This window comes from Carcharodon carcharias, chromosome 20 (genome assembly GCF_017639515.1).
Source record: "Carcharodon carcharias isolate sCarCar2 chromosome 20, sCarCar2.pri, whole genome shotgun sequence".
NCBI classification, from domain to species: domain Eukaryota; kingdom Metazoa; phylum Chordata; class Chondrichthyes; order Lamniformes; family Lamnidae; genus Carcharodon; species Carcharodon carcharias.
Window position 1 is genome coordinate 77810243 of NC_054486.1, and position 26471 is coordinate 77836713.

General features: G+C 40.1%; 1 protein-coding gene across 5 annotated transcripts in view; it reads left to right on the forward strand.

Annotated features, from left to right (window-relative positions):
• The window catches only part of pole2 (polymerase (DNA directed), epsilon 2), a 139093-nt gene that overhangs the window by 84534 nt on the left and 28088 nt on the right, over window positions 1–26471 (forward strand). For 4 of the 5 annotated variants that reach the window (XM_041214109.1, XM_041214110.1, XM_041214111.1 and 1 more), the window contains 9 exons: window positions 6792–6892; window positions 7957–8032; window positions 12262–12339; window positions 13279–13372; window positions 14174–14248; window positions 14975–15058; window positions 15890–15946; window positions 17947–17995; window positions 20891–20963. In XM_041214109.1, the coding sequence (XP_041070043.1) occupies window positions 6792–6892; window positions 7957–8032; window positions 12262–12339; window positions 13279–13372; window positions 14174–14248; window positions 14975–15058; window positions 15890–15946; window positions 17947–17995; window positions 20891–20963 (687 nt within the window). Of the gene's footprint in view, window positions 1–6791; window positions 6893–7956; window positions 8033–12261; window positions 12340–13021; window positions 13124–13278; window positions 13373–14173; window positions 14249–14974; window positions 15059–15889; window positions 15947–17946; window positions 17996–20890; window positions 20964–26471 lie in introns of those variants that run through there. The other variant, XM_041214112.1, reaches the window with a different exon arrangement.

The window sequence follows — 26471 nt, forward strand, 5'->3', positions numbered from 1 at the left end:
TACAAAATAAGGTCTCTCCCAAAGTTGGCGTAAGGGAACACTTTACGAAAAAGGATAAAGTTCAAAATGGTCTTGATGCTGCCGATTTGGTGTTCCTGCATGCAAAGACTAAGTGCTGGACACAGTAGCTGTCTGGAAGTTCTCTCCAAAGGATCTTTGGTGAAACACTGTCTTTGGGCAGGCTTCTGATACAGACAAGTCATACTGAGATTAGAATTTTCTGGTTGAAGGTGAAGACCCACTCAGGACTGCAGGCAATAACAGGGAGAGAGAGGAGCAATCTCCCTTCACAATTTGCTCCCAAGACACACTCTGAGTCAAAGAAAAATGCTCAGACAGAACTTCTCCCAGGCCAGGTATTTTTCAGCCAATCAGCAGGAGCCCACAGCCTGACAACAATAGTTTTTTTTTAATCTTAACTCTGGTAAACAAAAGAACTCTCTTCTCCCCAGGTGTCTTACTGGTCATTTAGCTGAAACCTTGCGATTTTTTGGGGAAAAAAAAGCTTGCTCACAGACCAAATTGAACTTGTAACCTTTTAAAAAAAACTGAGGAGAGTGTTCAAATAATTCAATGTCCCTACAATTTTTCAAAACGCATATAGTTTTTGGAGATAGGGATTCCTAACAATGTTTCAAAAGCTTAATTTTCCAATTCCCACCCAACTGAGGCACATCCGCAAAATGTTGATGAAAATAACAGAAACAAAGCTGATTTTCCACAACCATAAAATAATAATAATTTTAAAAAATTAGTGGCCTTGTCTACCTTCAGGGTGTCAGGGAGTATGGGGCAGCCTCCCCTCCCATCTTGAGCTGTCTCCAAAATGACTTGCCGTAGCCTGCAGTAGTTTTCTCTCTTCCTTTGCTGGCTGCAGTTAGAGAGAGGAAAGACTATTTTCTTTTTGCACAAATATCATCAGAAAAGGCACCAGAACAAATTGGATTTATCAAATAGAATGTTGAAAATATTCTGCATCCCCAAAAAGAGTACAGTTTGGATTTGCCATCTTTGTACGTAATAATAAGCAGTTAACAGGTTTTCAGTGCCTCCCAATGGAGACAAGTCCGAGAATTTGCATTCCTTGTTGCTGCTTGGCTTGATGCATTTTATTCTCAGTGTACAAGTCAACCCTGATTTTGGAAGGATTTTTCTAAGCTTCAAAAGTCAGCTTGCCGATATTTACTGTAGAGTTGGTAACAAACAGTATAGTCCAGGGAATGGATACTGTTCTCTCAGCCGTGATCAGGATTTCTAAAGATCCTATCGTCTGCCCAGTGCTAGGTTGAGAACATTTCCTCATGGCTGGAGAAGAACTTGGAGATGGGGGAAGGGGGGTAAATGTAAGGATCTAATTGTCGTGGACCACATACTTAGAACTAGGTATGACGTTCTGCTTAGGGTTTGAGCAGTTAGGGTCAAAATTAGAATGCAGAAACTCACAGGTAATAATCTCTGGCTTGTTACGTCAGCTGTGCGCAAATTGGTATTGGGACTAACAGTTTAGCAGGTTAACTGCGTGGCAGAAACACTTGAGTGGGAGACAGGGGGTTTCAATTCGTGGGGCACTGGCCCCATGTTCACCAGTACTGGGGAAAGAGGGAGTTGTTCTGTTGGGACAGACTCCACTTAAACTGGGCTGGGACCAATGGTGAGTCCAATAACTAGGGGAGCAGGTAGGTTTTAAACCAATGAAAAGGGGAATGAGAGAAGTCAAGAAAGTATAAATTCAAGCAGAGTAAGTGAAATGTCAGGGCTGTAGAGCAGAGTGGCAATTTGGGTAAAAATTAGAGTGAATAGGAAGGGATAGAGCTTAAAGATAAAAGGATGCTAAATTCTATGGTGACATCAGAAAAATAGCAAAAAGTTAAAACTAAAGGCACTATATGAATGTGTGAAATATTTGCAATACATTAGTTGAATTAGTAGCATCCCCAATAGAAATAAATGGGTTTGATCTAATAGCCATTATGGAGACATGATTGCACAGTGACTCAGGTTGGGAACTAAATATTCCATGATACTTGATTTTCAGAAGGCATAGGTAAAATGGAAAAGGAGGATGGGATAAAGACAATAGAGAGAGAAAAAAATCTTAGCTTGGAAAAATCATCATGCAAAATCAGTTTGGTTTGAGCTAAGGGACAAAAAACACTGGTGGGAATAGTTTATAGGCTTCCTAATAGTAATTATGGGGTGGGTGAGGGGGATGGGGGTTGGTGGTTTATAAATCAAGCAATTCTATGTCCATGTTACAAGGGTCATACAGAAAAGTGATGGAAGATAAGTTGCCATTGACAGTACCATCTAGCAGCACTTACACAGCAGCAACCTGCACACTGATGCTCAGTTTGGATTTTGCCAGGGCCTCTCAGCTCCTAATGTCATTACAGCCTTAGTCCAGACATGGACAAAAGAACTGAACTAAAGAGGCGAAGTGAGAGTGACAGCCCTTGACGTCAAGGCAACATTTGACTGAGTGCGACTTCAAGTAACCTTAGCAAAATTGATGTCAATGGGAGTGAGGAAAAGAATCTCTCCACTGGTTGGAGTCATACCACTAGCACAAAGGAAGATGGTTATAGTTTTTGGAGGCCAATCATTGTTGCAGGAGTTCCTCAGGATAGTGTCCTAGGCCAAACCATCTTCAGCTACTTCATTGGTGACCTTCTCTCCATTACAAAGTCAGAAGTGGGGATGTCTGCTGATGATTGCAGTGTTCAGCATTATTCATAACTCAGATACTGAAGCAGTCTGTGTCCATATGCAGCGAGATCTGGACAACATTCATGCTTGGACGGAAGTGGCACTTGCACCACACAAATACCAGGTAATGACCATCTCCAACAAGAAATAATTTAACCATCACCTTTTGACGTTCAACGGCATTGAAATCACTGAATCTCTCACCATCAACATCCTGAGGGTTTGCCATTGACCAGGAACTTAACTGGACCAGCCAAATAAATGCTGTGGCTACAAAGGCAGGTCAGTGGCTGGGAATTTTGCATGATAGCTCACCGCCTGACATCTATAAGACACAAATCAGGAGTATGATGGAATACTGCCCACTTGCCTGGATGAGTGCAGCTCCAACAACACTCAGACCACAGGAGCTGCTTAATTGGTTTATGTACCACCATAAACATTCACTCCCTCGACCACTGACACAGTGGCAATGGTGTGTACCTTCTACACGATGCACTGCAGCAACTCGCCAAAGCTTCTTCGACAGCACCTTCCAAACCCTCAACCTCTACCACCCATAAGGACAAGGGCAGCAGATGCATGGGAACATTGCCGCCTGTAAAATCCCTTCCAAGCTACATAACCAACCTGACTTGGAACTATAATCGCCATTCATTCACCATTGCTTGTCAAAATAATAGCACTGTAGGTGTACCTACACCTGATGGACTGCAGTGATTCAACAAGGTGGCTCACCATTAGTTTCTCGAGCAATTAGGAATGAGCAACAAATGCTGGCCCTGCCAGCAATGCTCACATCCCACAAAAGAATTTTTTAAAATGAAAAATAGTATTGGATTAAAGGAAGAAGCTTATCATATTGCAAAAAAAGATAGTAAAACTGAGGATTGGGCAGAATTTAGAATTCAGCAAAGGACGACCAAGAAGTGGATAGTGAGAGGGAAAATAGATTGAGAGTAAACTGGAAAAAGACAAAAACAGATTTTGAAAGCTTAGAAATATGTAAAAAGAAAAAGATTGATTAAAGTAAACATGGTTTCCTTCCAGGAGAAATTATGATGGGGGAATAAGGAAATAGCAGAGACATTGAATAAATACTTGTATCTGTCTTCAAGGCAGAAGAGATCAAAATATTACCTCCAAACCAATGAAACATACCAGAAATAGACCACATTTAGAATATTGTGAGCAATTTTGGGCCCCGTATCTTAGGAAGGATGTGCTGGCCCTGGAGAGGGTCCAGAGGAGGTTCACGAGAATAATCCCAGGAATGAAAGGCTTAACATATGAGGAACGTTTGAGGACTCTGGGTCTATACTCGATGGAGTTTAGAAGGATGAGGGGGGATCTGATTGAAACTTACAGAATACTGAAAGGCCTGGATAGAGTGGACGTGGGGAAGATGTTTCCATTAATAGGAGAGACTAGGACCCGAGGGCACAGCCTCAGAGTAAAGGGAAGACCTTTTAGAACAGAGATGAGGAGAAACTTCTTTACCAGAGAGTGGTGAATCTATGGAATTCATTGCCACAGGAGGCTGTGGAGGCCAGGTCATTGAGTGTATTTAAGACCAAGATAGATAGGTTCTTGATTGGTAAGGGAATCAAAGGTTGCGGGGAGAAGGCGGAAGAATGGGGTTGAGAAACTTATCAGCCATGATTGAATGGCGGAGCAGACTCGATGGGCCGATTGGCCTAATTTCTGCTCCTATGTCTTATGGTCTTATAAATAGTGGTGACCCAAGGTTCTGGTGAGAATGAGGAACTTAAATTGAAAATTGATTGAAAGGTAGCAAATGTAACCTTGCTATTTATGAAAGGTGCAAGAGAATAAGAAACTCTCAGCTAGTTAACTTGACATCAGTACTAGGGAAAAAGCTAGAGCTTATTAATAGGGATGCGGTAACAAGGTACTTGCTCAATCATGAAATATGATTTTCTATGATTTGAGCCAAGTCAATACAGATTAATGAAAGGGAAATCATGGTTGACAGGCCTGTTAGTTTTTTGAGGATGTTAACTGGCAGAGTAGGTTAAGGGGATATAGTGTATTTTGATTTTCAGAAGGCATATAAGATGCCAGATGCCACAAAGGTTATTATACAAAATTAAGGTTAATTGGATTGGAGGTAATATATTAGCATGGATTAAGGATTGGTTATCGGACTTGAAACAGAGTAGGAATAAATGGGTCATTTTCAGATTGGCTGGCTGTAACTAGTGAGATATCACAAGGATCAGTACTTGGGCCTCAGCTACTTACAATCCATATCAATAACTTAGATGAGGGCACTGAGTGCAACCTATCCAAATTTGCCAAGTGGAAAAACAAAGATGAGGAAATGAGAAGACAAGGATAGATGCTTATGGGAATCCAAAGGTAACAACTTGGGAGTGGAAAGAGAAGTCAATGCTGGAGATGGTCTGGCTGTAATTGAAAAAAACATAAAGGTTGGAAATAAAGCTTTGAAAAGAATTTGTCTCTAACAGGATTGATGGAAACTGCTGAATGTAGAAATTTACCCTAGAAGTAAATATCAAGCGTATTGTAATGTAAGCAGCTGTTATTTTGTTGAGATATTCTTAAGGAAAATGTTGTATGATACAGATATTAAAAAGTGAGTCCTGAGAAAAACTTGCCTAGGAAGAGAGCTGATAGGATGACAAGCTATTGTCACGAAGATGTGATTTCATGATTTATATGTTTTAGGAATATAACTTTTAGTTTGGAGATTGAAATTTTTAAATGTAAATAGCTGAAAAGCATCTAGTGAGAAGCTGGTAAACAGACCTAAAGTAATTGCAATTTAAAGGGTGGCCTATGTTTATTTAATAAGGCCAGAGTTGGAAGTGGGAAAACCCTAAACAATGGATGATCCCTCTCTTAAGTTTCTTGATGGAGACGGGATGTATGCAGCTGTCTCCGTAAGGGGTTAAAATTATTCATAATATTTCCCAGATTAAAGGGATGGTTTGGGAATTTGGAAAGGATTAGTTTAAATCTCTGTTTAGGACATCCCAGATGTGCCATGGGGATAGATTGCAGGAAGATTTTTTTGGTTGGGTTTTATCTGTGATTTCTCACTGAAAACAGTCAGCCAGCTGGGGAGCAGTTTTGAAGCAGGCAATTGAAATCTGCATCCGGCGCAGCTTTGAGATAAGCAGAGTGAGAACCTGCCAGGAGCTGTAGAGCAGTAGCAGAGGGCCATCAGAAACTAAGGCTGTTTTCCAGTTTGGAGTTACCGAGCCAGAAAGCAGTGAGGCTCGTGCTTGAGCTGGGGTGTCCACAATCGGGAGGTGTTGAGGAAGAGTTGGAAGGGTTCTCCTAGCCGGATGCTAGCAAAAGGACCCCAAGAAACCTCATACCTCAGAGAATAGAGGGAATACTGAGGAGAATCAAAGCAATTTTCGTTTTAAAAGTTACTGGTCTCTATCAAGATCACTTTGAGCAGAATTTTCAGGTCGTTGGGTCTGGGAGCGGCTGGGAATCAGCCGCCGACCGCGATTTCACGCTGGCTGGCCAGCGCTGTCGGGGTAGAGGCAGGAGGAGGGCGAACGCTGGGGAGCGTGCAATGAAAACTCCCTGAAGGCAGAGAGCTGAAGAATTTAAAACCATCAAATAAAGATTTTAAAATGCAGAAGAAAATGTCCACGCATTGGACCCTCTCACCTAAACATATAGATTATAAAATTTCTGCCCAAACATTTTAAAAAAATTTATTTCAGAAATCTGATCCTGTGCTTGGATGAGGTTTCCTCAAAAATCCAAAAGCTGCCTGGCCAATTTGCCTGCCTGCTAACTGTAAGGTTGGACGTGAAAAATCCAGGTTAATTAATACATTAATGGCCTTAATAGGCCTCTTAATTGTCGGTGGGCGTGCTGCTGACTCTTGTGTATGCCCGTCGACCGAAATATTGCGTGCTACTTTAAGCTCGGACGTGTGCCTGCATGCCAAACAAAAATTCGTAATTTACACTTTCTAAACAAACAATGATCTTATCTTTCCTACTGCAATAAACCATGATGTTGAGTATTTTACAAAAGATTCACAATTAACTACCATTTTCTTTCTCTATGAACAGTAATGCTGCCAAATTTCTTGTGGATGTCCTTGAGACAGTCGATGATTTGAAGCTTGAAGATGCAATTGAACGCATCATTGATGCAATTGAAAAGCAGCCATGTAAGTACTAATTGAAAATTGTGAACGATTAAGGACCTGAGATCTATTGTTGATCAACTCTAAATGAATGTACTGTGTTGTTTCAGTCCTTCGCATTCTCATTTGTAATGGGCAAAAGATTCCATTGTATGCAATGGTCATGGTTGGGTTCTGGGGCATTGCTAGGATGGGTTCGGGGCCTTTGGCCTGGTCAGAGTTGCTTTTGGTTTTAAGCATCTATACTGAGGTTTTAGTTGTGGAAATGGGCTATGCAAATAGTTGAACTCCAACGGTATCCCTATTACTTAAGGATTCCAAAGCTGAGGCTCTGCCAACATGAACATGAACTTTCTGGACTTGGGAAGAAGAATGTGTGCAGAGAAGTAATGTATGTTCTGCATTGAGTAACAAAAACCCCACATTTGTATAGCACCTTTAATGTAATAAAATGTTGCAAGCGCTTCACAGGAGTATTATCAAATAAAAATTGATACCAAGCTACATAACAAGATATTAGGACAGATGACCAAATGCTTGCTCAAAGATGTATCTTTGAACACGCATCTTAAAAGTGGAGAAAGAGGAGGAGGGCTTTACAGAAGAATTACAGAACTTAGTGAGGGAATTCCAGAGCTTGGGGCCCAGACAACTGAAGGCACAGCCACCAGTGGTGGAACAGTTAAAACCTGTGGTGCACATTGAGCCTGAATAGGAGGAGTGCAAAGATCGCCAATGGTTGTAGGAGGAGATTACAGAGATAGGGAGGGGCACAAAAACTGATGGATCTGAAAAATCTGATGAGAACTTCAAAACTGAGGCATTGCTGGACCAGGAACCACTGCAGGTCAGTGAGCGCAGGAGTGATAGGCGAACGGGACTTGTTATGAATTAGGATATAGCAACAGAGTTTTGGAGCTGTAGATTTTGCAGTATCTTGAGTTAGAGTCCTTTACTCATATATGATAGAAGTTCATGTGTGTTGGATATCTGTATATTCTAATTTTTAAAAATCCAGATTCAGTTTTTATAAACTATAGCTAAATAAAGCAAAGACAACCGTTTGATTTTTGTTTCTACTTTTTCAGTGAACTGCAACATGATAGAGCAATCAATGGTGGAGGCAGCAGTCCAAGAATGCAGTCAGACATGTGATGAAACGATGTAGGTCAACTGAAAGATTTATGTGTTACATTGACCAGAAATTATGAATGGCAATCTCAATAATTTTCCAGCTTTCATATCAACTGATACATGACCTCACAATGCCACATTTTCACTCCTATTAAACCAAAGTTCAGTCTTTGTAATTTGGGGAACATCCATTCACTAAGATAATTGTATTGTAAGATTTCCAGTACTCTCAATCTAGTTGAGTATTAAGGTGGGGTGATTGCATCCCAACATGCACGTGCATATGTAAATGCTGTGACTTCTCTATTTTCCTACTTCAGTTCCAAAGTTCTTTCCCCTGCTTTTCAGCCCCCATGCTTTCCCTTGTTTACTTCCTGACCCAGCCTTTCATTCCCAGTTTCTTTTTCATTGAAGTGTGTTGTATTGGTGCTTCCAGGACAAATTGTAAGTAAAGACTGGCTCTGAATCAATATTGACAGGTGCATCTGATGTACAACAAAGATGCCTGCCAACACAATGCCATCTTTTGGCATAAACAAATTAAAATTAGATTCTGTTAGCTGCTTAGAGCTAAGCTGGGTTCTTCTAAGGTATTTAGAAGGAAAAGCGAACATGAGGATTCAAGCCATCGAGCCTGCTCTGCCATTTAATACAATTATGGCTGATTCTTGGCTTCAACGCCACTTTCCAAATTGCTTCCTATATCCCTTGGTTCCCTGAGAAAGCAAAAATCTGTCTATCTCAGTCTTAAATATATTCAACAATGAAGCATCCACAACCCTCTGGGGTAGAGAATTCCAAAGATTCATAACTCTTTGAGTGAAATAATTTCTCCTCATCTCAGTTCTAAAGGAGCTTATAAGCAAATAGCTATCAATCTTTAAATAGTTCTCTGTTTTCAGCAATCAATTGATGCTGCAAAACTGTGAAGCAGAATGTCATGAGGCTGGTTAGGTCATTAAGGAAATAAAGTGGGCTGTGAGGAGTGGGACTAGCTGAGTTGCTCTTGCAGAGAGCCAGCACAAACATGATGGGCTGAATGGCTGCCTCTTTTGCTGTATCGTTCAATGTTTAATGGGATAGATCAATTTACAATTGTATTGGTACTTTGATCTCCCTGTGCACATTTCTTCACAGCCTCCCAAAGGAGGGGCAGAAGACACTTTGGTTGTTCTTCAAGAATAGCAGAGTTCCATTTCAGGCTAGGTTTGTTCAAACAATTCGTCTTTGGAGTATGGAACTTCTGGGCTAGACAAAATCCTTCTTTTTCATTCCTATGTGTGAGATACAAAATTATTCTATGAGGTGGTATCATGAATCTATTAATGTATATAATGTTATTGGAATTTTTTTAAAAATAGAGGTTTAGTCTGTGGTTGTGTCTTAATTGGACTAAAACCAGCTAGTCTGGGTCCTTTGATGTATAGTAGTTTTGAGATGTAAACAGAGGTAGAGGTATATTTGCATTTTGTTGATTAGAGCATTCAAGAGTGGGAGTGAAATCTTGCACCTACCTAGGAGACAACCAAGCAATATTTATATTACTAATAAAATTGGCACTATGAAAGGAGTTCAAAGGGCCTGGTGATAAAATGAGAGTTTACATTCAAAGGGGAGCACTGGGTATAACCTGAGAGGAGTTTGTGTGTGAAAGGCAGAGGCATGTAACATCTAAGCAGCTGTAAGCCTACAAAGGAACCAAATTGAAAGGAACCTCGTTTTGAATTCGTAAGGTGAAAATGCTTTGCCTGGTGTCTGGTTAAGTCTGTTGGTTATTGTTACTTCAGTGGAAAATATTCTTGGAATTTGTTAAAAGTTATGATAGCAGTAATTTGTAGCCATGTGTATATGTTTAATACCTTGTAAATTAATATATGTCTCATTTAGTTTGATATAAAAACCTCCTGAGAACTGGTGGTCTTATTCGTGAATTTAGAGCTGCAACTCAAAACATCCCAATTGAAAATATAGGTAATGACAGTTGTTTAGAGTTTCCCTCTGGGATTTTAAATAACTCCCATCCTTTAAAAACTGTTACGTCATGACAAGTCGATTTGTGACAAAAGGGGGAAATGGTTACAGAAAGGGAGGGATCCAACCTTCACTGACCTATCGTTCAGTACCTTGGAGGGTAAGGCAGTCTCATGGCAAATATATCTCTGCCAAAGTCCATCATACGAGGACCTGGATTAAGCAGTTGGTGAAGAGAAGACCTGGGCTAGGGCTAGGGTACATGTTTAAAGACATGGCACGGTGCCTTTCACCAAACTGAAGATATAGCTAACCTGGGTACTCTGAAATTTTGGACAATGGTTACATAGAATTGCATTGAGTTTACAGCAAAGAAACAATACATTTGGCCCAGCTGATTAATGCCAGCCCTTCTGCTTTACATGAGCTTCCTCCCACCCTTTATCTTGCCCTATCAACATATCTGCTGGACTTTCATGTCTAGTTTGAAGGGATCTACTGTTGAATGGCGTGTAGGCACTAATCAGAGAATAGTGCCAATTTGTTTTTCAGTTCCTCATGGGCCACTATTATTTGATTAATGACCTGGACTTGAGTATACAGGGCATAATTTCAAAGTTTGTAAGTAACACAAAAATTTACATATGTTGTAAATAATGAGGAAGATCATAGACTGGTAAAGTGGGCAGATACATGGCAGATGAAACTCAGTGCAGGGAAGTGTAAAGTGACGGGAAAAATGAGATGCAGTGTGAACTTTATGGTACAATTTTAAAGGGGGTGCAGGAACAGGGAGACCTGGAGGTACATGTATACAATTGCTGAAGTTGGCAGGATGAGTTGAGAAGGCTATTTAATATGACATTTGGATCCTTGAGTTTATTAGTAGAAGCATAGAATACTAAAGGAGGGAACTATATTTTTATAAAACAGGTTCAGCTTCAGCTGGGGTACTGTGTTCAGTTCTGGGCAGCACACATTAGGAAGGATGTCAAGGCCTTGGAGAGTATGAAGAAGAGCTTTACTAAAATGGTACCAGGGATGAGAGATTGGAGAAGCTGAGGGTGTTCTCGCCAGAACAGAACAGGTTAAGGGGAAGATTTGGTGAAGGTGTTCAAAACCAGGAAGGGTCTTGATAAGTAAAGAGAAACTGTCCAATGGCAGAACGGTTGTTCATCAAAGGACAGATTTAAGGTGATTGGCAAAAAAACCAGAGATGACATCATGACTTTGTTTTAAAATGCTGTATGTTGTTGTTGTGACTCGGCCCTCAAGGGGTGTTGGAAACAGATTTTATGGTTTCTGACCAAAAGGAATTGGATAAATACTTGAAAGGGAATAAAAAGGTATGGGTTATGGGAAAGAACAGGCGAGTAGGAATAATTGGATAGCTCTACCAAAGAGCCAGCACAGACATGATGGCCAAAAAGGCTCTATCACTCTATGAACTGAACCAGGCATGGTATGATATTCCAAGGTGCCTTTGACGTAGCCAGTCTTATTCACTGATAAACCTGGAAGGGTAGACTTGTCACTTGGGGCTGGAATTGTTCCCACTCAGCTCTGGGTAACTGTACAAGCCAACATCCAAATGGATAGGATGGTCCTGGCTTGATGAGCAGCAGGAAACCTACTGGTGCTTTGTGCTAGCAGGCTGCACATTTTGCTTGGTTAAACGTGCACACTTTGGGATCCATAAGCCTCGGCTTAGACAACTGCTGTACTTAGTTAAGCGGAGTGTCACTTCTGGGAGAGTGTATGCACTCCATATTGAGTGTACAGAACTTCTAGCTATATGAATTTTTCAAGTTGTCTGGCTCAGATATTTTAAACATGGTGATATTTTCCATGCAGATCAGATGTCTGATTGATAAAGAGGGGGGAATAAAGGTGCTTTTTGTCCCGCCAGTGACTTCTGCCTGTTTTCTGGCCCTCGTGTCCCACTCCATTGCAGCATAGACCTCAAACCCTTAGTTCCTCTCATATACATTTTGTAGCTGCTCCCATAGGACACCTGCAGATACCAGAGTAGGAGGATAAGAGAGTCAGAGACAAACAGAAAAACAGTGAGATGCGAGAAGCATACAGACAGAGAAAATGGGAGAATAAATAAATTACAAACAGATGGAAGAGAAACAGAGTACGATATAACTTTTGTTTTAGCGATGGCACAGGAGATTACATCTAATGACATATGTTACTTTCATCTGATAAACCAATTACAACAGCAAAATGTGGAAGTATGTTTCATTAGGTTCATTTTAACAATTACGTGCTTCCATTTACAGAGAACACGTTTTCAATGTAATAGGTGCATTTGAAGTCCCTCGTTATATCTACAATTCAGAAAGGAAGAAGTTTTTACCGTGAGTTTTACTAATTCAGTTTATTTAGAAGGCTAAACCATTTATAATTTTGCATGAGCGGTGCTGTTTGAATATGACTTGTTCTTGGAAATGTTGTTCTTTTAAGATTCAGGTCTATTGTGACCTGGGTTGCTTTTACATTCCTAAAAACCCTAATTATGTAGCAGAACTAGTGTGTTTGATAAGCCACTGGAACATTTGTCTGTAGATCATTTATCATAAGTAACACACTTTTTTCATATGTTCAGCCACTACTTCTTGAAAATGTCCTTTGCTGCTTCTTGTAGCCTGTTAAGCCCCAGCTGGCCTCACTTCAGGTTACATAGAAAAAGAGTTGTCCTTGAGGTACAATATCAAAACAGTATGAAGCCCATCTATTTTTGCATATATTTAAAACTGAAATAAATTCAGCCTTTTACTCACTGCAAAACTTAAGCATCCTTGGAGCTTTATGCTCTAACTCATCACTTTCATAAAAATCTAGATTCTTCTCTTTTGATTTTAAATATAAATAACTAACTCAATTGATAAACTATGAAATCTTTCTTTCCTGTGCAAATCTCTCATTGTGGATAGTTATTGATGACATATACAGGTATGGGAAGGAGGTGAGTGTATACTATGATGTAATACATCTCTCATCATGGCAACAGGTTAACAAACATCCATATAATATCAAAACTAAACAGCCTAGGCTCCCCAGATGCTGGAAGAAAACAATTGTCACAGTGTCTTTGAAAACAATTAAAACAAGCAGTGAACAAGGATGCAAGTTAAACCATTGGTATGTCAATATGTTTCATTTTGTCATTGTTCCTGTGCATCAACCAGGCAGTGTTATTTTCTTTGTGAACTTGGAAAAGCAAATGCAAAATAAATGAACTTGTTCAAAAAAAAATCCCCAAGGATTTTGACTAAAATCTTGTTTATGTACTGCAGTCTTGCAATGACAGATCATAGTGCGTCTTGTCTATTTGGAACTGCCAGGAACAAAGCTGAACTTTTTTGTGAGCGCTACACTATTATGCAACAGGTAAGGGTGAGGGGCAAAGATATAATTTGCATACGTTCTACGAAAAAATGATCTCCTTATTTCATAACTTGTTCCTTTTTTATTTAAAGGACTGAACATCATTTGCAAACACATCACTTCAGTGCATACAGTCCTAATATTTGGTGGAAGCTTGCAATTGTGCATGGAAGGATAGAGATTTGGAAATAATGTTTTTGTATATTCCAGATACAATGTGGCAAATTACACTTAGTTGAAAAATTTTGACTCGGTCAAATTTAAAATCTTGGATGCAAAGTTAATCCAACTTCCTTCGGTCTTGCAAGGACTTCATTAATTGTAGATAAAATAGAATTGGAAACGCAGTGCGACTGCTATGAAGCTTGGTCTCATGTTGACAAAATGAAATTATTCATCGCGTAGACATTTTGGTTTTAAGATTGTTGTAAATCTCTCAGTTCTGCACATAAATAAAGAAAATTACTTCTACAACGCAACCTAAGAAGTATTTTATTCATTTCAGTCATTCATGTGAAAGTTCTCAATTGCTATAGAATATCAGCATCATTTTAGTTTAAATACGTTTGATACCTCAAGAAGGAAAGGCTTGATTTTATAAGTAGGATCACACAGCACAGGGGATGCTAAGTGGTCTATTGTGCCTGTGCCAGTTCTTGGGGAGAGATTTGGAAGGGTTGTTGATTTCTGTTTAATGTAAATGATTTTAGGTGGTGCCCATATTTAGAATTTTAGAAAAGTTAGGTAACTATAGAATTGATAAACAACTTGTTGCATCTCATATTCTAACACTTTATTTTATAGCGAACGCATAGACACGAATTATTTACACCTCCTGTGACAGGATCACATCCTGATGAGAACAGGAATAAATTTCAAGTAAGATGTCAAATGTTTGTCAACAATTGAAATCTTATTGCTGTCTCTGCTTGTCCATCACTCTAATTTTTCTCCATCTTTTGTCTTGTACTTTATCTTTTACACATTTTAGGGAAAGTTTAAGAACCACACCCACCCTGCCCTGGCATAAACAGGGCTAAGGTATAGGAACATTTAGCATCCTGTTCACACTTATGTTCCTGTTGCCACCAACTTGGGTAGGATCCTGAGATGGGAAGCAGAGAACTTATCTTTTTCAAATGGGAGGCCACTTATAATATGCAATTCGGGGTTTTATGCCAAACAGCAGCCACTCAACGAAGGATGCTCTTTTAATTTTTAATTCATATTAACTGTCACATGATTACCACGAGTCAAAAGATTTTGCATAAGGTAGATCAACAGAATAACAGGTAGTTTTACATCTGTCCTTTCCATGATCTACAAAGAAAACAGTTATAGTAATTTGAAAGTGGTGACATTACTCTGCAATTTCTGTTGCACCTGAATACCAAAATATTCCCATTTTGGATTGTGTTTGATAATGGTTTGCATTAAAGGGAAAGTAAAATGGGGAACGAGGTGCCATTCTACAGTAAATCATATGCAATTAATTAAGAACTATTTTAAACCTCTGCTGGGAGATGGGCTGCATGTAAAGTAAGGAAGAAAATGCTTTTTATACCTATAACGTTGATTTTTTCTGACTTACTGTTTTAATTTTAGCTAAACACCATAGAAATGCTTCTTGGCAGCACATCAAAGATCGGAGAAGTTATCGTTCTGGGGATGATAACACAACTTAAGGAGGTAGGCTAAGCTGTGATTAAGGGTTTACATTACCAGAAATTTGTTCCTGGTTACACTGAAAGACAGCAAGTTTTATCCGCTAAGATTCTAAGAGCAATAAAATGAACAAAAGCAGGGCAAATGTAAAGTGATAAGATCAATGCATATTCGAGAAGTTCAGTGTTGCACTAGTTTTTATGGAGAAATCTGATATGGGTGTTTACCTATGTTTTGCCCAGATTTTGGATTTTGAATTGATGCATTGGAACTCAGTTACCCTAAATAAATTTATTTGTGAAGTTGCTGAAAATACTTGCTACATAATATGGCTATACAGAATAGTGGGATCCTAGATTTGATACCTGGTCTGTACTAAGTTAGATGTCAAAACTTGGTGGTAGAAACATTGCCATTGGCCTCAGCATCCCTGAAAGGTTAACCAGGTTCCCGCAGATTGATTGCTGTCCAGTAACCCCTTTTGGAATTTTGCATGCTATGTGAGAAGTGGTTGGGCTCACTTGTCATGACTCTCTCGTAAGTATTCACTTTGCAGGCAGTCACACGAAGTGTGATTGTATGGGTAAGGTGCGCAAGTTGCTGCCTGTAATACTATATCCCACCATGGGACAAGGGAGGTGGATTTAAAGGGGAAAATTGGGAAAGTGAGCAAAAAGTATTTTGTTGTCCTGATTTGAGTAATGTTAATAGTTATCACTGATACCACCTTTGTCATTTTTAAAAAAAAACTTAATCTCAAAAGAAACCCACTGCATCCAAAAACCGAAATTGACATTTTTTTTCAATGTTATTAATGCTGAGTGACTATATTGTGAATTGTATTTACTTTTTTAGGGCAAGTTCTTTCTTGAAGATCCAACTGGAACTGTTCAACTTGACCTTAGCAAAGCCATATCTTTTATATGCTCTCAAGCATGGAGTTTAAAAATTGTGTGAATTCAGAACGAAAAGCAAAATATAATCACAAATTTAACAGCTGAACTTAAAGGAGATGAAATGAGATCAAGTCAAAAACAGTTATTAGGTGATAAAGTTGGGTTGTAAAAAGAAGGAAAGGATAAGAGTGAAGGAGCTCCACTTAAAGTTTTGGAAAGGAAACAGTTGGTTTAAGAGATTGTGCAGTGAGAATTCATGTCAACAATTGAGAACGAAGTGAAGAGGAAGAGTACGTAGTTGAAGGAACCAGAGGAACACTGTTCATTGTAATATCAACTTCTAAAAAGAAAGTTTATGGTGGATGGAGGGAGAGATAACATTGGGTGAATAGCTTTTTTTCTGAATTTTGCCCCAGTAAACAAAATAACCAGTTCATCTGAAAAGTTAAGACTATTTTTGCATATCTTTACTCATGAGTATCTGTTATAAGTTGCTTGGCATTAGGTGATGGCTCCTGACATCAGATAACTAGACAAAACCATGACGTACAAGGGGAAAGTCAAGTACTCCGAGTAGATTTTGTGGATTTTTATTATATTTTGTTTGGAATTGAGGGGCTGTTTTTTCATTTTGGGGGCAGGAAACAGGAGATGGAACTGTTCTTCTTCCAAGTGTTGTTCAAAATAGAGGAGCACCGATTCATCAGCTGGGAGAGGGTGGTACATGGTAATCAGCAGTAGGTTTCCTTGCCCATGTTTGACCTGATGTCGTGAGATTTCATGGGGTCCAGAGTTGGATTAATGAAATGTAAAATCTCTGCTTAGGGACCAGATAACACTTTCGTGTGCTGTCGTCTTCCTTTGGGATCTGGCTCCAAATCATTCGGACTGTTGAGAAGAAAATGTTTCAGCTAGCTTAGGTACTCGGTGAAATGTCAATTCAGTTCCTAGTGGGATTGAGTATGCAGCACTGAAACCGAGTAATGCAGCAAAGATTGGTACAAAGCCGACAATTATTTGGAAATGTCGCCAAGATAGTTCTTGCATTTTGTTTTTGGAACATTGTAGAGAAAGCTTTAATGTGCATTGATCATATAAACACCCTTACTTCATTTTGATTCTGGGTGTAGAAAAATATTGAACCTCTACGGTATTGGGAGATGATTCACTTAAAAATAAGTAACAATACAAGATTTAGCTTATGTTTTGTATTTTAGAGCTTTAGAAATGACAGTTGATGGCCAGTGGTTAGTAAAATCAGCCCTGATTTATCAGTAAGCCATACAGACGGAAAGGTTTGATTCATGATCTGTGTTTAACTAGCTGGTCTCTGCTGGGGACAGTAACTAGGGTGCTATAATCAACCTACACTCTCCAAGCTGGGAACAGTCAGGCAGCATTCTGTTGCTGATTGTAATTCAATGACTCCCATTGGAAGGCATGTGTATTTGGATAGCTGATGAAGACAGGATTGGACTGGAATATGGCGCTTCACAATATTAGTAGCAAGGCAGTATCCACAGCTTTTACTTCTACATGACGAGCTCCGTATTGGATGCGGCACTGGAGGGTTGTTGGCACTCTTGGAATGGTATTACAACAACTTAACAAGAATGTATTTTTTGAGAATGTGTGAAGAAAGAAAAATGCAAAACATATGAAAATCCTCATTTTACTATTGTACTGCAGAACATTTGTATAAGCTTTAGATAAAAATGTATGAAACCAGAACCAAAGGAGAATTGTTTCCCAGAGACTCTTGGGTGTCTATCTGTTTGTGCTAACACAATTGTCACCTTAAGTGACATGTCTTTTAATTACATGTTTCCTCAGTTAAGAGGACTGTCTAATCTTCATTCAGTTGCTCTTCCAGATAACCCAAGTGCTCCTGTGCCAAAAATGTCACCTACAGTAGGACCTTTCCATTAATATTAAGCATGTAAAAAATTCATTTTCTGTAACTTATGATCCTGAAATATCATTTTTTTGTTAGTAATTTCTTTAACATCGAAGCACCAGTTTCACAGTGGCTTATATACAGAATCCTGCTTCGTTCTTACAGAAGGTAATGAATGAGAATAAATTTATCCTGACAGTGCTTGCAGCAATTTTCATGTCTTACTGCCACCAAATGTCACTGCTTTGTGATCTCTCTTTATTGTTCCATGTATTTCAATGGAAGGTAGCACAATACTGTTTTTTTTTTTGGTTGCATCAAAAACTATCTTTGTGCAGAACTACTTAAATTTCACGAACAATTAATGGTCAATTTAAGTGATTTTAAAAAGATATTTACAAGTTGTGTCCTGATTGCAACAGGACAACGTGAACGCTAATCATGGCTATTTGTCAACAAGCTATTATTATAAAGGAAGAACTTGCATTTATATGGTGCCTTTCATAACTTCAGGACATCCCAAAGTGCTTTCAACCTAAGAAGTACTTCTGAAAGGTATTCCCTATTGTATGAAACATGACAGCCAATTTGTGAACAGCAAGGTCTTCTTGATAGTAATTATATCATGACCAGACAATCTATTTTCGGGATATTGGTTCAGGGATGAATATTGGCCAACAGCAGAAGGACGCCCCTGCTTTTCTTTGAAAATCCCTGTGGTATCATTTGCACCCACCTGAGAGAGCAGGTAGGCCTTGGTTTAAGATGTCATCCAAAAAGCTGGCACCTTCAGCAGTGAAGCACTGCCTCAGTGCTGCGTTGAAGATTCTGCCTACATTATATGGTCTGGCATGGGACTTGAACACCACAGCCTTCTGACTTAGAGGTGAGAGTGATGACACCTATTTATTTTCCCCCACAGCTCCCTATTTGAATAGCTCCAATCAGATTGTTTTTTTTTATTCTTTCATGGGACATGGGCATTGCTGGCAAGGTCAGCATTTGTTGTCCTTCCCTAATTGCCCTTGAGAAGGTGGCGCTGAGCTGCTTTCTTTCCAAACTATCACAGCACTAAAACAACCCTAATTAAAATCACAAATGCGTGATATATTATGCCTGAACTGCATTTTCCCTACTGATCCTCCTTTACCTTGCTATTGCCTTTGACACTTTCCACTAAACTATACTTCTCCAACACTTCTGCATTGTTCAGCTCTGTTTGTTCTCCCTTGGTTCCAGCTTACCTATCGAATCATAGCCTGAGCATCTACAGCAATAGCTTTCCTTCCTGCTGTGTTACCTCCAGAACTCTCCAAGGTTCTATCCTTAGGCCAGTCTTTTTCTCACCTACAATAGGCCTCAGCAGAATCTTCCATAGACATGAGGTCAGGTTTCATATATTTTGATGTTGTTAGATTCCTTATCAGATAGCCAGCCTTGGATTAGCTGCAGTTTACTCCAGTTAAGCATTGGGAAGACCAAGCCTATTGTCTGTGGCCTCTGATACAAGCTGTATATGGTTGCCACCAATTCCAGCCTATCCCTGGTCACATTCTAGGGCTGAACCAGATTGCTTGCATTTAGCATCGTATGTGAGACCTAAGCTGAGCTGAACCTATGTCCTTATCATCACAAAGTCACAAAGGCCACTTGCTCTGACTTCTGATATGTAGTTCACCTCCAAACCTACAACAGCCCATCTTCTGCAGCTAGCCACATCCATGCCAGTGTCACCTCTGAGCTCAACTGTTCCAGTGCTCTCCATGCTGATTTCCCATCCTCCCAACAACTGTAAACTTTAGCTCGTCCAAACTTCTGCTGTTCATATCCTATCCTACATGGTCTGCTCATGTTTAAATCTCTTTAAATCCTTGTCCTTTCCTATTCCTGTAAAAACCTACAGTCAAACTCTTTTATTTCCCCTCACACTCTTCAATCCTCTGACTCTGGCCTCTTGTGCAACCACTCCCACCTTTGCTTCACCATTTCATGGTTTTTGTTTGCTATGGCTCCAGACCTGGAATTCTCAGATACTGCAACTCCCTCACCTCTTACAAAGACCCATCTCTTGGATCAAGCTCTTTGTTGCCCCTTGTACTGTCTCCTTTTCTTGGCTCAATATACCTTGAGAAGAAATTACTGGTATTGTCTCACACAAATCATCATTGTATGTGCATGAATGTTGCACATGTAATAACAGTACCAACGAAGCACCATTTTCATTGTAATTGCTGTTTAGGAAATCTCGCTGTGTGCACAATTTTACCCATGTAAATAAAAAAGTCACTACATTTCAAAGTAATTCATTACTTGTGAAGCCCTTTGAGATATCCCTGAGATATGATAAAATGCTTGTCAAATGCATTTTATTTTCCTGACAATGGTAAATTGTGCAGCAACTTTCCAAAAAGATAGGTCCGCCTGTCTAAAAAAAATTGCATCTGTTTCGTACCAATCTCATCAGCTGAGCTACTAGGTAGACTACAGTATAATAATGACACAATCCCTTTGAGAAGAGATAGCAGAAACTGACATTTTTTGTCATGTTATTCTACACTGCTGCGTTGACTTAGAAGGAGCAATATTGGCAGTGGTCAGGAAAGTCTGATTTTCTCAGGTCCAAATAGTAATGTATAATTTAGCTCATTTCTGTGATATACTTGTTTCTCTGGCTACAGAAATTCCCTTGGATGTGCAGAACTATAAACCTTGATTAGCATTGAGGCAATAATACTGCTTAAGTGCAGTTAATCTATAAATATGTGTAAGTAACGATAAAGACGACTTCTGGAAAATGTCTACAGTATCCTATGTCGTTCCCAAAATTATAATATTTCTTCTGAATAATTTAGGTAAAAATGAGATCACTTATCAAAATACTTCGTTAGGATTACACTCTTCCAGTTTGATCACACATCAAAAGATATATTTTGGCAAATGTTGAAGTGTGTAACAAGACAGAATCTGTTTACTCAGTTTTGTATATTTGTTAATAAAATTGGCTTTTCGTAATTTTACGATCAGCATTAACTTTGGAAATGACAGTTATAATTTTTTTTACAGGATGGTATGAAGATGGAATTTTTCATGTCAATGGATTTGGATTTCCACCTACTGAACCTTCTAACGTTACAAGGTAAATTTTACGAGAGTTTTCTGATAAGTATCTGCTTCAAGGTAGTTTTCTGACGTTTGATTTGATAAATGAATAGTACTTTGGTTAATTGCAACGCCCAAAGCTCAAACCATTATTGTAGGCTATCAAACTATTGCTACTATATGAAACAATATATTTCCACCTACTTCCTTAACCAATAACTTTTTATATCAATTTGCTGCAATAATTAATGTGCAATATATTAATAAATAAAATATATAGATTAAGTTTTATTAATAGCTTGGATTTATATATGTTTTTAATGTTCAGAAATGTACCAAGGTTCTTAAAAGAGGATTTTGGATCGTGGGTGCCAAGCTAATGAAGGCTGATTATTTAGAGAGAGAGAGGGGAGTTTTTTAAGGAGATTTTTCTAAGCGGACAAGTAAAGAAGTTTAGGAAGTGATTTCCCGAGAGCGGTGAAGAGAAGGGCTTATATATAAAAAAGTTAGAGTCAACGAAACAGTTTGGTGGAGGGATGTAGAACACTAAGAGGTAACAGATGTGGAAGAGGTTACAGAAATGGGAAGGAGTGAAGAAATTTGAAGATGAGGAAAATCATTTTAAATTTGACTTATTGGGAGACCAGGAGCCAGTGACAATGAGCATATAGTTGATGAGAGAGTGGAATGGGTGCAGAATAGAATAATCACAGCAGAGGATGGAATCGTCCCAGATTTGCACAAAGTTCAGTAGCGGGCGTCAAATGCGTAGCTCAAAGATTGATGTGGAGGGATGGATCTCAGTTCATGGGGCACTGGGGTGGAAGGGAGCTGTTCCAGTGGGAAGGGCATCATTTGAACTGGGCTGGGACCAGTGACCTGGCGAATCAAATAGCTAGGCTGTAGAGAGGGCTTTAAACTAAATAGAGCGGGGGAGGGTTCTGGAGAGGCTTACAAAGCAAAATGATATGGCAGCATTGCAGGGCAGCTATTTAGGTAATAATTCCCAGAATGTGACTGGAAGGGACAGAGTGTACAAACATTAAAAAAAACAGTAGCAAATAGGGTGAAAGGAGGAAAACATGGTGAAAAAGGCAAAATTAATGGCTCTAATTAAATGCACATTGTATTCGGAACAAGATAAATGAATTAATGGCACAAAAGAAGTTAATGGGTCTGATCTTATAGTCATTACGGAGATATGGTCATAAAGAGATCAAAGCTGGGAACTAAATATTCAGGGATATGTGACTTTTCGAAAGGACAGGCAGGAAGGAGGGGGTGGTTAGGTAGTTTTGTTAATACGAGATGGAATAAGTATGATAGCAAAGTTTTTGGATTGGAAGATGTAGAATCCATATGGATGGAGGTAAGAAATAACAAGGAGAAGATGACAGTGGTGGGGGTAATCTATAGGCCCCCAAATAGTAGCTATACTGTAGGACAGAGTAAATCAGGAGATAATGAGGGCATGTAAAAAAAGGCAGTACATTAGTCATGGGTGACTTTAATCTTCATGTAGATCGGGAAAATCAAATTGGCAGAGGTAGCCATGAGCAAGAATTCATAGATTGTATTTGGGACAGTTTCCTAGAAAAATATGTTGTGGATCCAACCAGGGGTCAAGCTATTTTCGATCTGGTAACGTGTAATGAGGCAGGTTTAATAAATATTCTCAGAGTATAAGATACTCTACGAAACAGTGACCATAATATGGTAGAAATTAGCATCCAGTTTGAGAGTGAGAAACTTGGGTCAGAAACAATTGTGCTAAACTTAAATAAAGGTAATTACAAAGCATTGAGGGCAGAGTTGGATGGAGTGGACAGGGATAGAATTTTCCAGAAAAAGTTGATGACGTTTAAGAAAGTAGTTAATGACTCACAACAAAGATATATCCGAGTGAGGAAGAAGGATTCTAGGAAGGGGCTAAACTAACCATGGTTAACCAAGGAAGTTAAGGATAGTACCACATTGAAAGAAAAAACATACAATGAGGCAAAGATTAGTGATAAAGGATTGGGAAAGTTTTTAAAAACCAACAAAAGATGTTCAAAAAAATAATAAAGAGGGAGAAAATAAACTTTGAGGGTGAACTAGCAAGTAATATAAAAACAGACAGTAAGAGCTTCTTTAAATATATATAAAAAGAAGAGAGAGGCTAAGGTGAACATAGGGCCCTTCGAGAATGGGGCTGGGGAAACAATATTGGGGAACCAGGAAATGCCGCAGCAGTTGAGTAAATACTTTGCATCAGTCTCCATGGTAAAAGACACTAATAGCATTCCAAAAATACCAAATAATCAAGGGGCAAAAGGGTGGAGGAAATAAATACAATAACTATCACTAGAGAAAAAGTACTAGGGAAACTAATAGGTCTAAAGGTCGATAAGTCCCCTGGACCTAATGGGTTGCATCCTAGGATAATAAAAGAAGTAGCTACAGAGATAGTGGATAGGCTGGTACTAATCTTCCAAGAATCCTTAGACTCTGGAAAAGTCCCAGAGGATTGGAAAACTGTCAATGTAACACTCGTATTCAAAAAGACAAAAAACAGGTAACTATAGGCCAGTTAGCTTAACATCGTCATTGGGAAAATGTTAAGAGTCTATTCTAAAGGATGTATTAACAGAGCATTTAGAAATGCATAATATAATGAAGCAGAGCCAGCATGGCTTCATGAAGGGAAATCTTGCCTGACAAATTTACTAGAATTCTTTGAGGAGGTAGCAAGCAGGATAGATAAAGGGGAACCAGTAGATTAAATAAATTTGCATTTCCAAAAGTCGTTTGATAAGATAACGCGCATAAGGCTACTTAATAAGATAAGAGCCCATTGTGTTGGGGATAGTATATTAGCATGGTTAGAGGATTGGCTAACTAATAGAAGACAGTTGGGATAAGGGGGGCAGTTTCAGGATGGCAACCTGTAACTAGTAGAGTGCCACAGGGATCAGTGCTGGGGCCACAGTTATTTACAATATATATTAATGACTTGGATGAGTGAAGTGAATGGACTATCGCCAAATTTGCAGATGATACAAAAATAGGTGGGAAGGCAAGTGGTGAGGATGGCACAAGGAGTTTAGAGGGATATAGACAGGTTAAGTGAGTGGGCAAAAACTTGGCAGATGGAATATAATGTGGGAAAATGTGAGGTTATGCACATTGGCAGGAAGAATAGAGGAGCTGAATATTATTTAAATGGAGAAAGACTGCAGAAAGCTGCAGCACAGGGATTTAGGGGTCCTCGTGCATGAATCAAAAAAAGCTAGCATACAATTTCAACAGGTAATCGGGAAGGCAAATGGAATGTTAGCCTTTATTTCAAAGGAAATGGGGGATAAAAATAGGGAAGTCTTCCTAAAACATACAAGGCACTTGTTAAACCACACCTAGAATACTGCAAACAGTTTTGGTCCCCTTATCTAAGGAAAGATATACTGGCATTGGAGGCAGACCAGAGAAGGTTCACTCAGTTGATCCTGGGTATGGAGGGATTTTCTTATGAGGAGAGGTTGAGTAGGTTGGGCCTGTACTCATTGGAGTTTAGAAGAATGAGAGGCAACCTTATTGAAACATATAAGATTCTTAGGGGGCTTGACAGGTTGATACTGAGGGGTTGTTTCTGCTTGTGGGAGAGCCTAGGACTAGAGGGCATAATCTCAGGATAAGGGGTTGCCCATTTAAGACAGAGAGAGGAGAATTTCTTCTCTCAAAAGGTAGTTAATCTGTGGAATTCTTTACCGCAGAGGGCCGTAGAGGCTGGGTCGTTAAATATATTCAAGGCTGAGATAGACAGATTTTTAAAGGGTTATGGGCAAAAAGCAGGAAAGTGGAATTGAGGATTATCAGATCTGCCATGATCCCATTGAATGGTGGAGCAGACTGAGCCGAATGGCCTACTTCTGCTCCTACATCTTATGGGTGGCAAACAAGTCATTTTACTTGCCAGCAGCAATGGCAGGTTTTTGTGTCATATTGTCCCATTCCCAACACTTCCCACCTAATTAATAATGCATTCATGGGAAACACTCCGGATCGCTTGCAGGCTGGCTCAGATTTGCATGCCCCACTGTGACTTCAGCGCTTCCTTGCTTTGGGCTCTATATTTAAAGCGCGCCAGAGCACATGACTACTTCATGCCTACAGACCAGGACAGCTGCAGGCAACAGATGGCCCTGAAAGCTAAGAAGACAGCAGCCCCCAAATTTAGTGACGCCTCTCGGGGGCGCTTGCTGGGTGCAGTGTAAGACCGCCGCAATGTCCTCTACCCTTGCTCTGGCCGCAGGAGGTCAACCTGAGTCACCAATCCGGCTTGGGAGGAGGTGGCAGCAGCAGCGGCGGTCAGCACCACCGGAGCACAGAGGAGGTTAGCCATCCAGTGCAGGGAGAGGAGCTGAATATTATTTAAATGGAGAAGGACTGCAGAAAGCTGCAGCACAAGGATTTAGGGGTCCTCGTGCATGAATCAAAAAAAGCTAGCATACAATTTCAACAGGTTATAGGGTAAGGCAACCAGCGGATCATTCAACTCTCACACTCACTCACAAACCCGTCACACATCCACAGGGATGTCACACCTCATGGGACAACACTACTAACTCTCACAACTCCATCAGGCTCATATCCTCTGAAGCTCATGTCCTAATCCCATCCATGGCTCTGCTCACTGCATAAATATTCCATGCAGTGCCATACGTCCTCATCTTTCTCCATCTGTTTTCATGCAGGAGAAGCTGGCTCGCAACAGCAGGGAGAGGTCCCAGACTGGGAGTGGAGTGGCCCACATTAGGCCCCTCACTCACTTTGAGGAACATGCCATCATGCTGACTGGTGAGGATGTGGACCATGCCTGTGGCAACGGTGAGGTCGGCAGTGAACACCCACGTGAGGATCCTGCAACACATCACCACTCTCTCAATGCAACTGTGAGTGCTCTCTTTCTCTTGTGACTCTGCTGCCATGCACTAATTATCTCTACTTTGGTTCACAGGGAGCTCTGCCAAGCAATCGACACTCTCAGCCAGACGTCCCTCAGCTTCATCTAGGTCCTCAGCTCCAGCCAAGAAGACACCTCCTCCAATGAAGAGCTGGAAATATGCAGCCTTAAAGACCCATCACAGTGCTTACTCATCCTCCAGCAGCGCAGAGACACACACCTCAGTGGGACCTAGATCTAGAGCAGGCTCGGGTTCACAATCTGGTGGTCGCGTGTCCGCAGCAGGAGGCAGCAGGTTCAGCTGATCTCCCTGGTCCTCTGAGGACTCCTGGGCAAGAGGCATCTTTGAGGCCTGAGTCAGATGACAAACCTGGATTTGCCCATCCAACTCATCATGGAGAGTCAGCAAAAGATGTGGGAACGTCATGCAGAGCTATTGGAAGCCCTGAACAGAGTGGCACACAAGTCAGAGGAGTGTGTCCGCCTGCTCTCTGATGAAATGGTGCCCACGTGTGTAATTGGAGGTCTCCATGGGAAGGATGGCAGATGCGCTGGAGACTCTGGTCCAGCAGAACACGGAGATGTGCACAGACTTGCACTCCA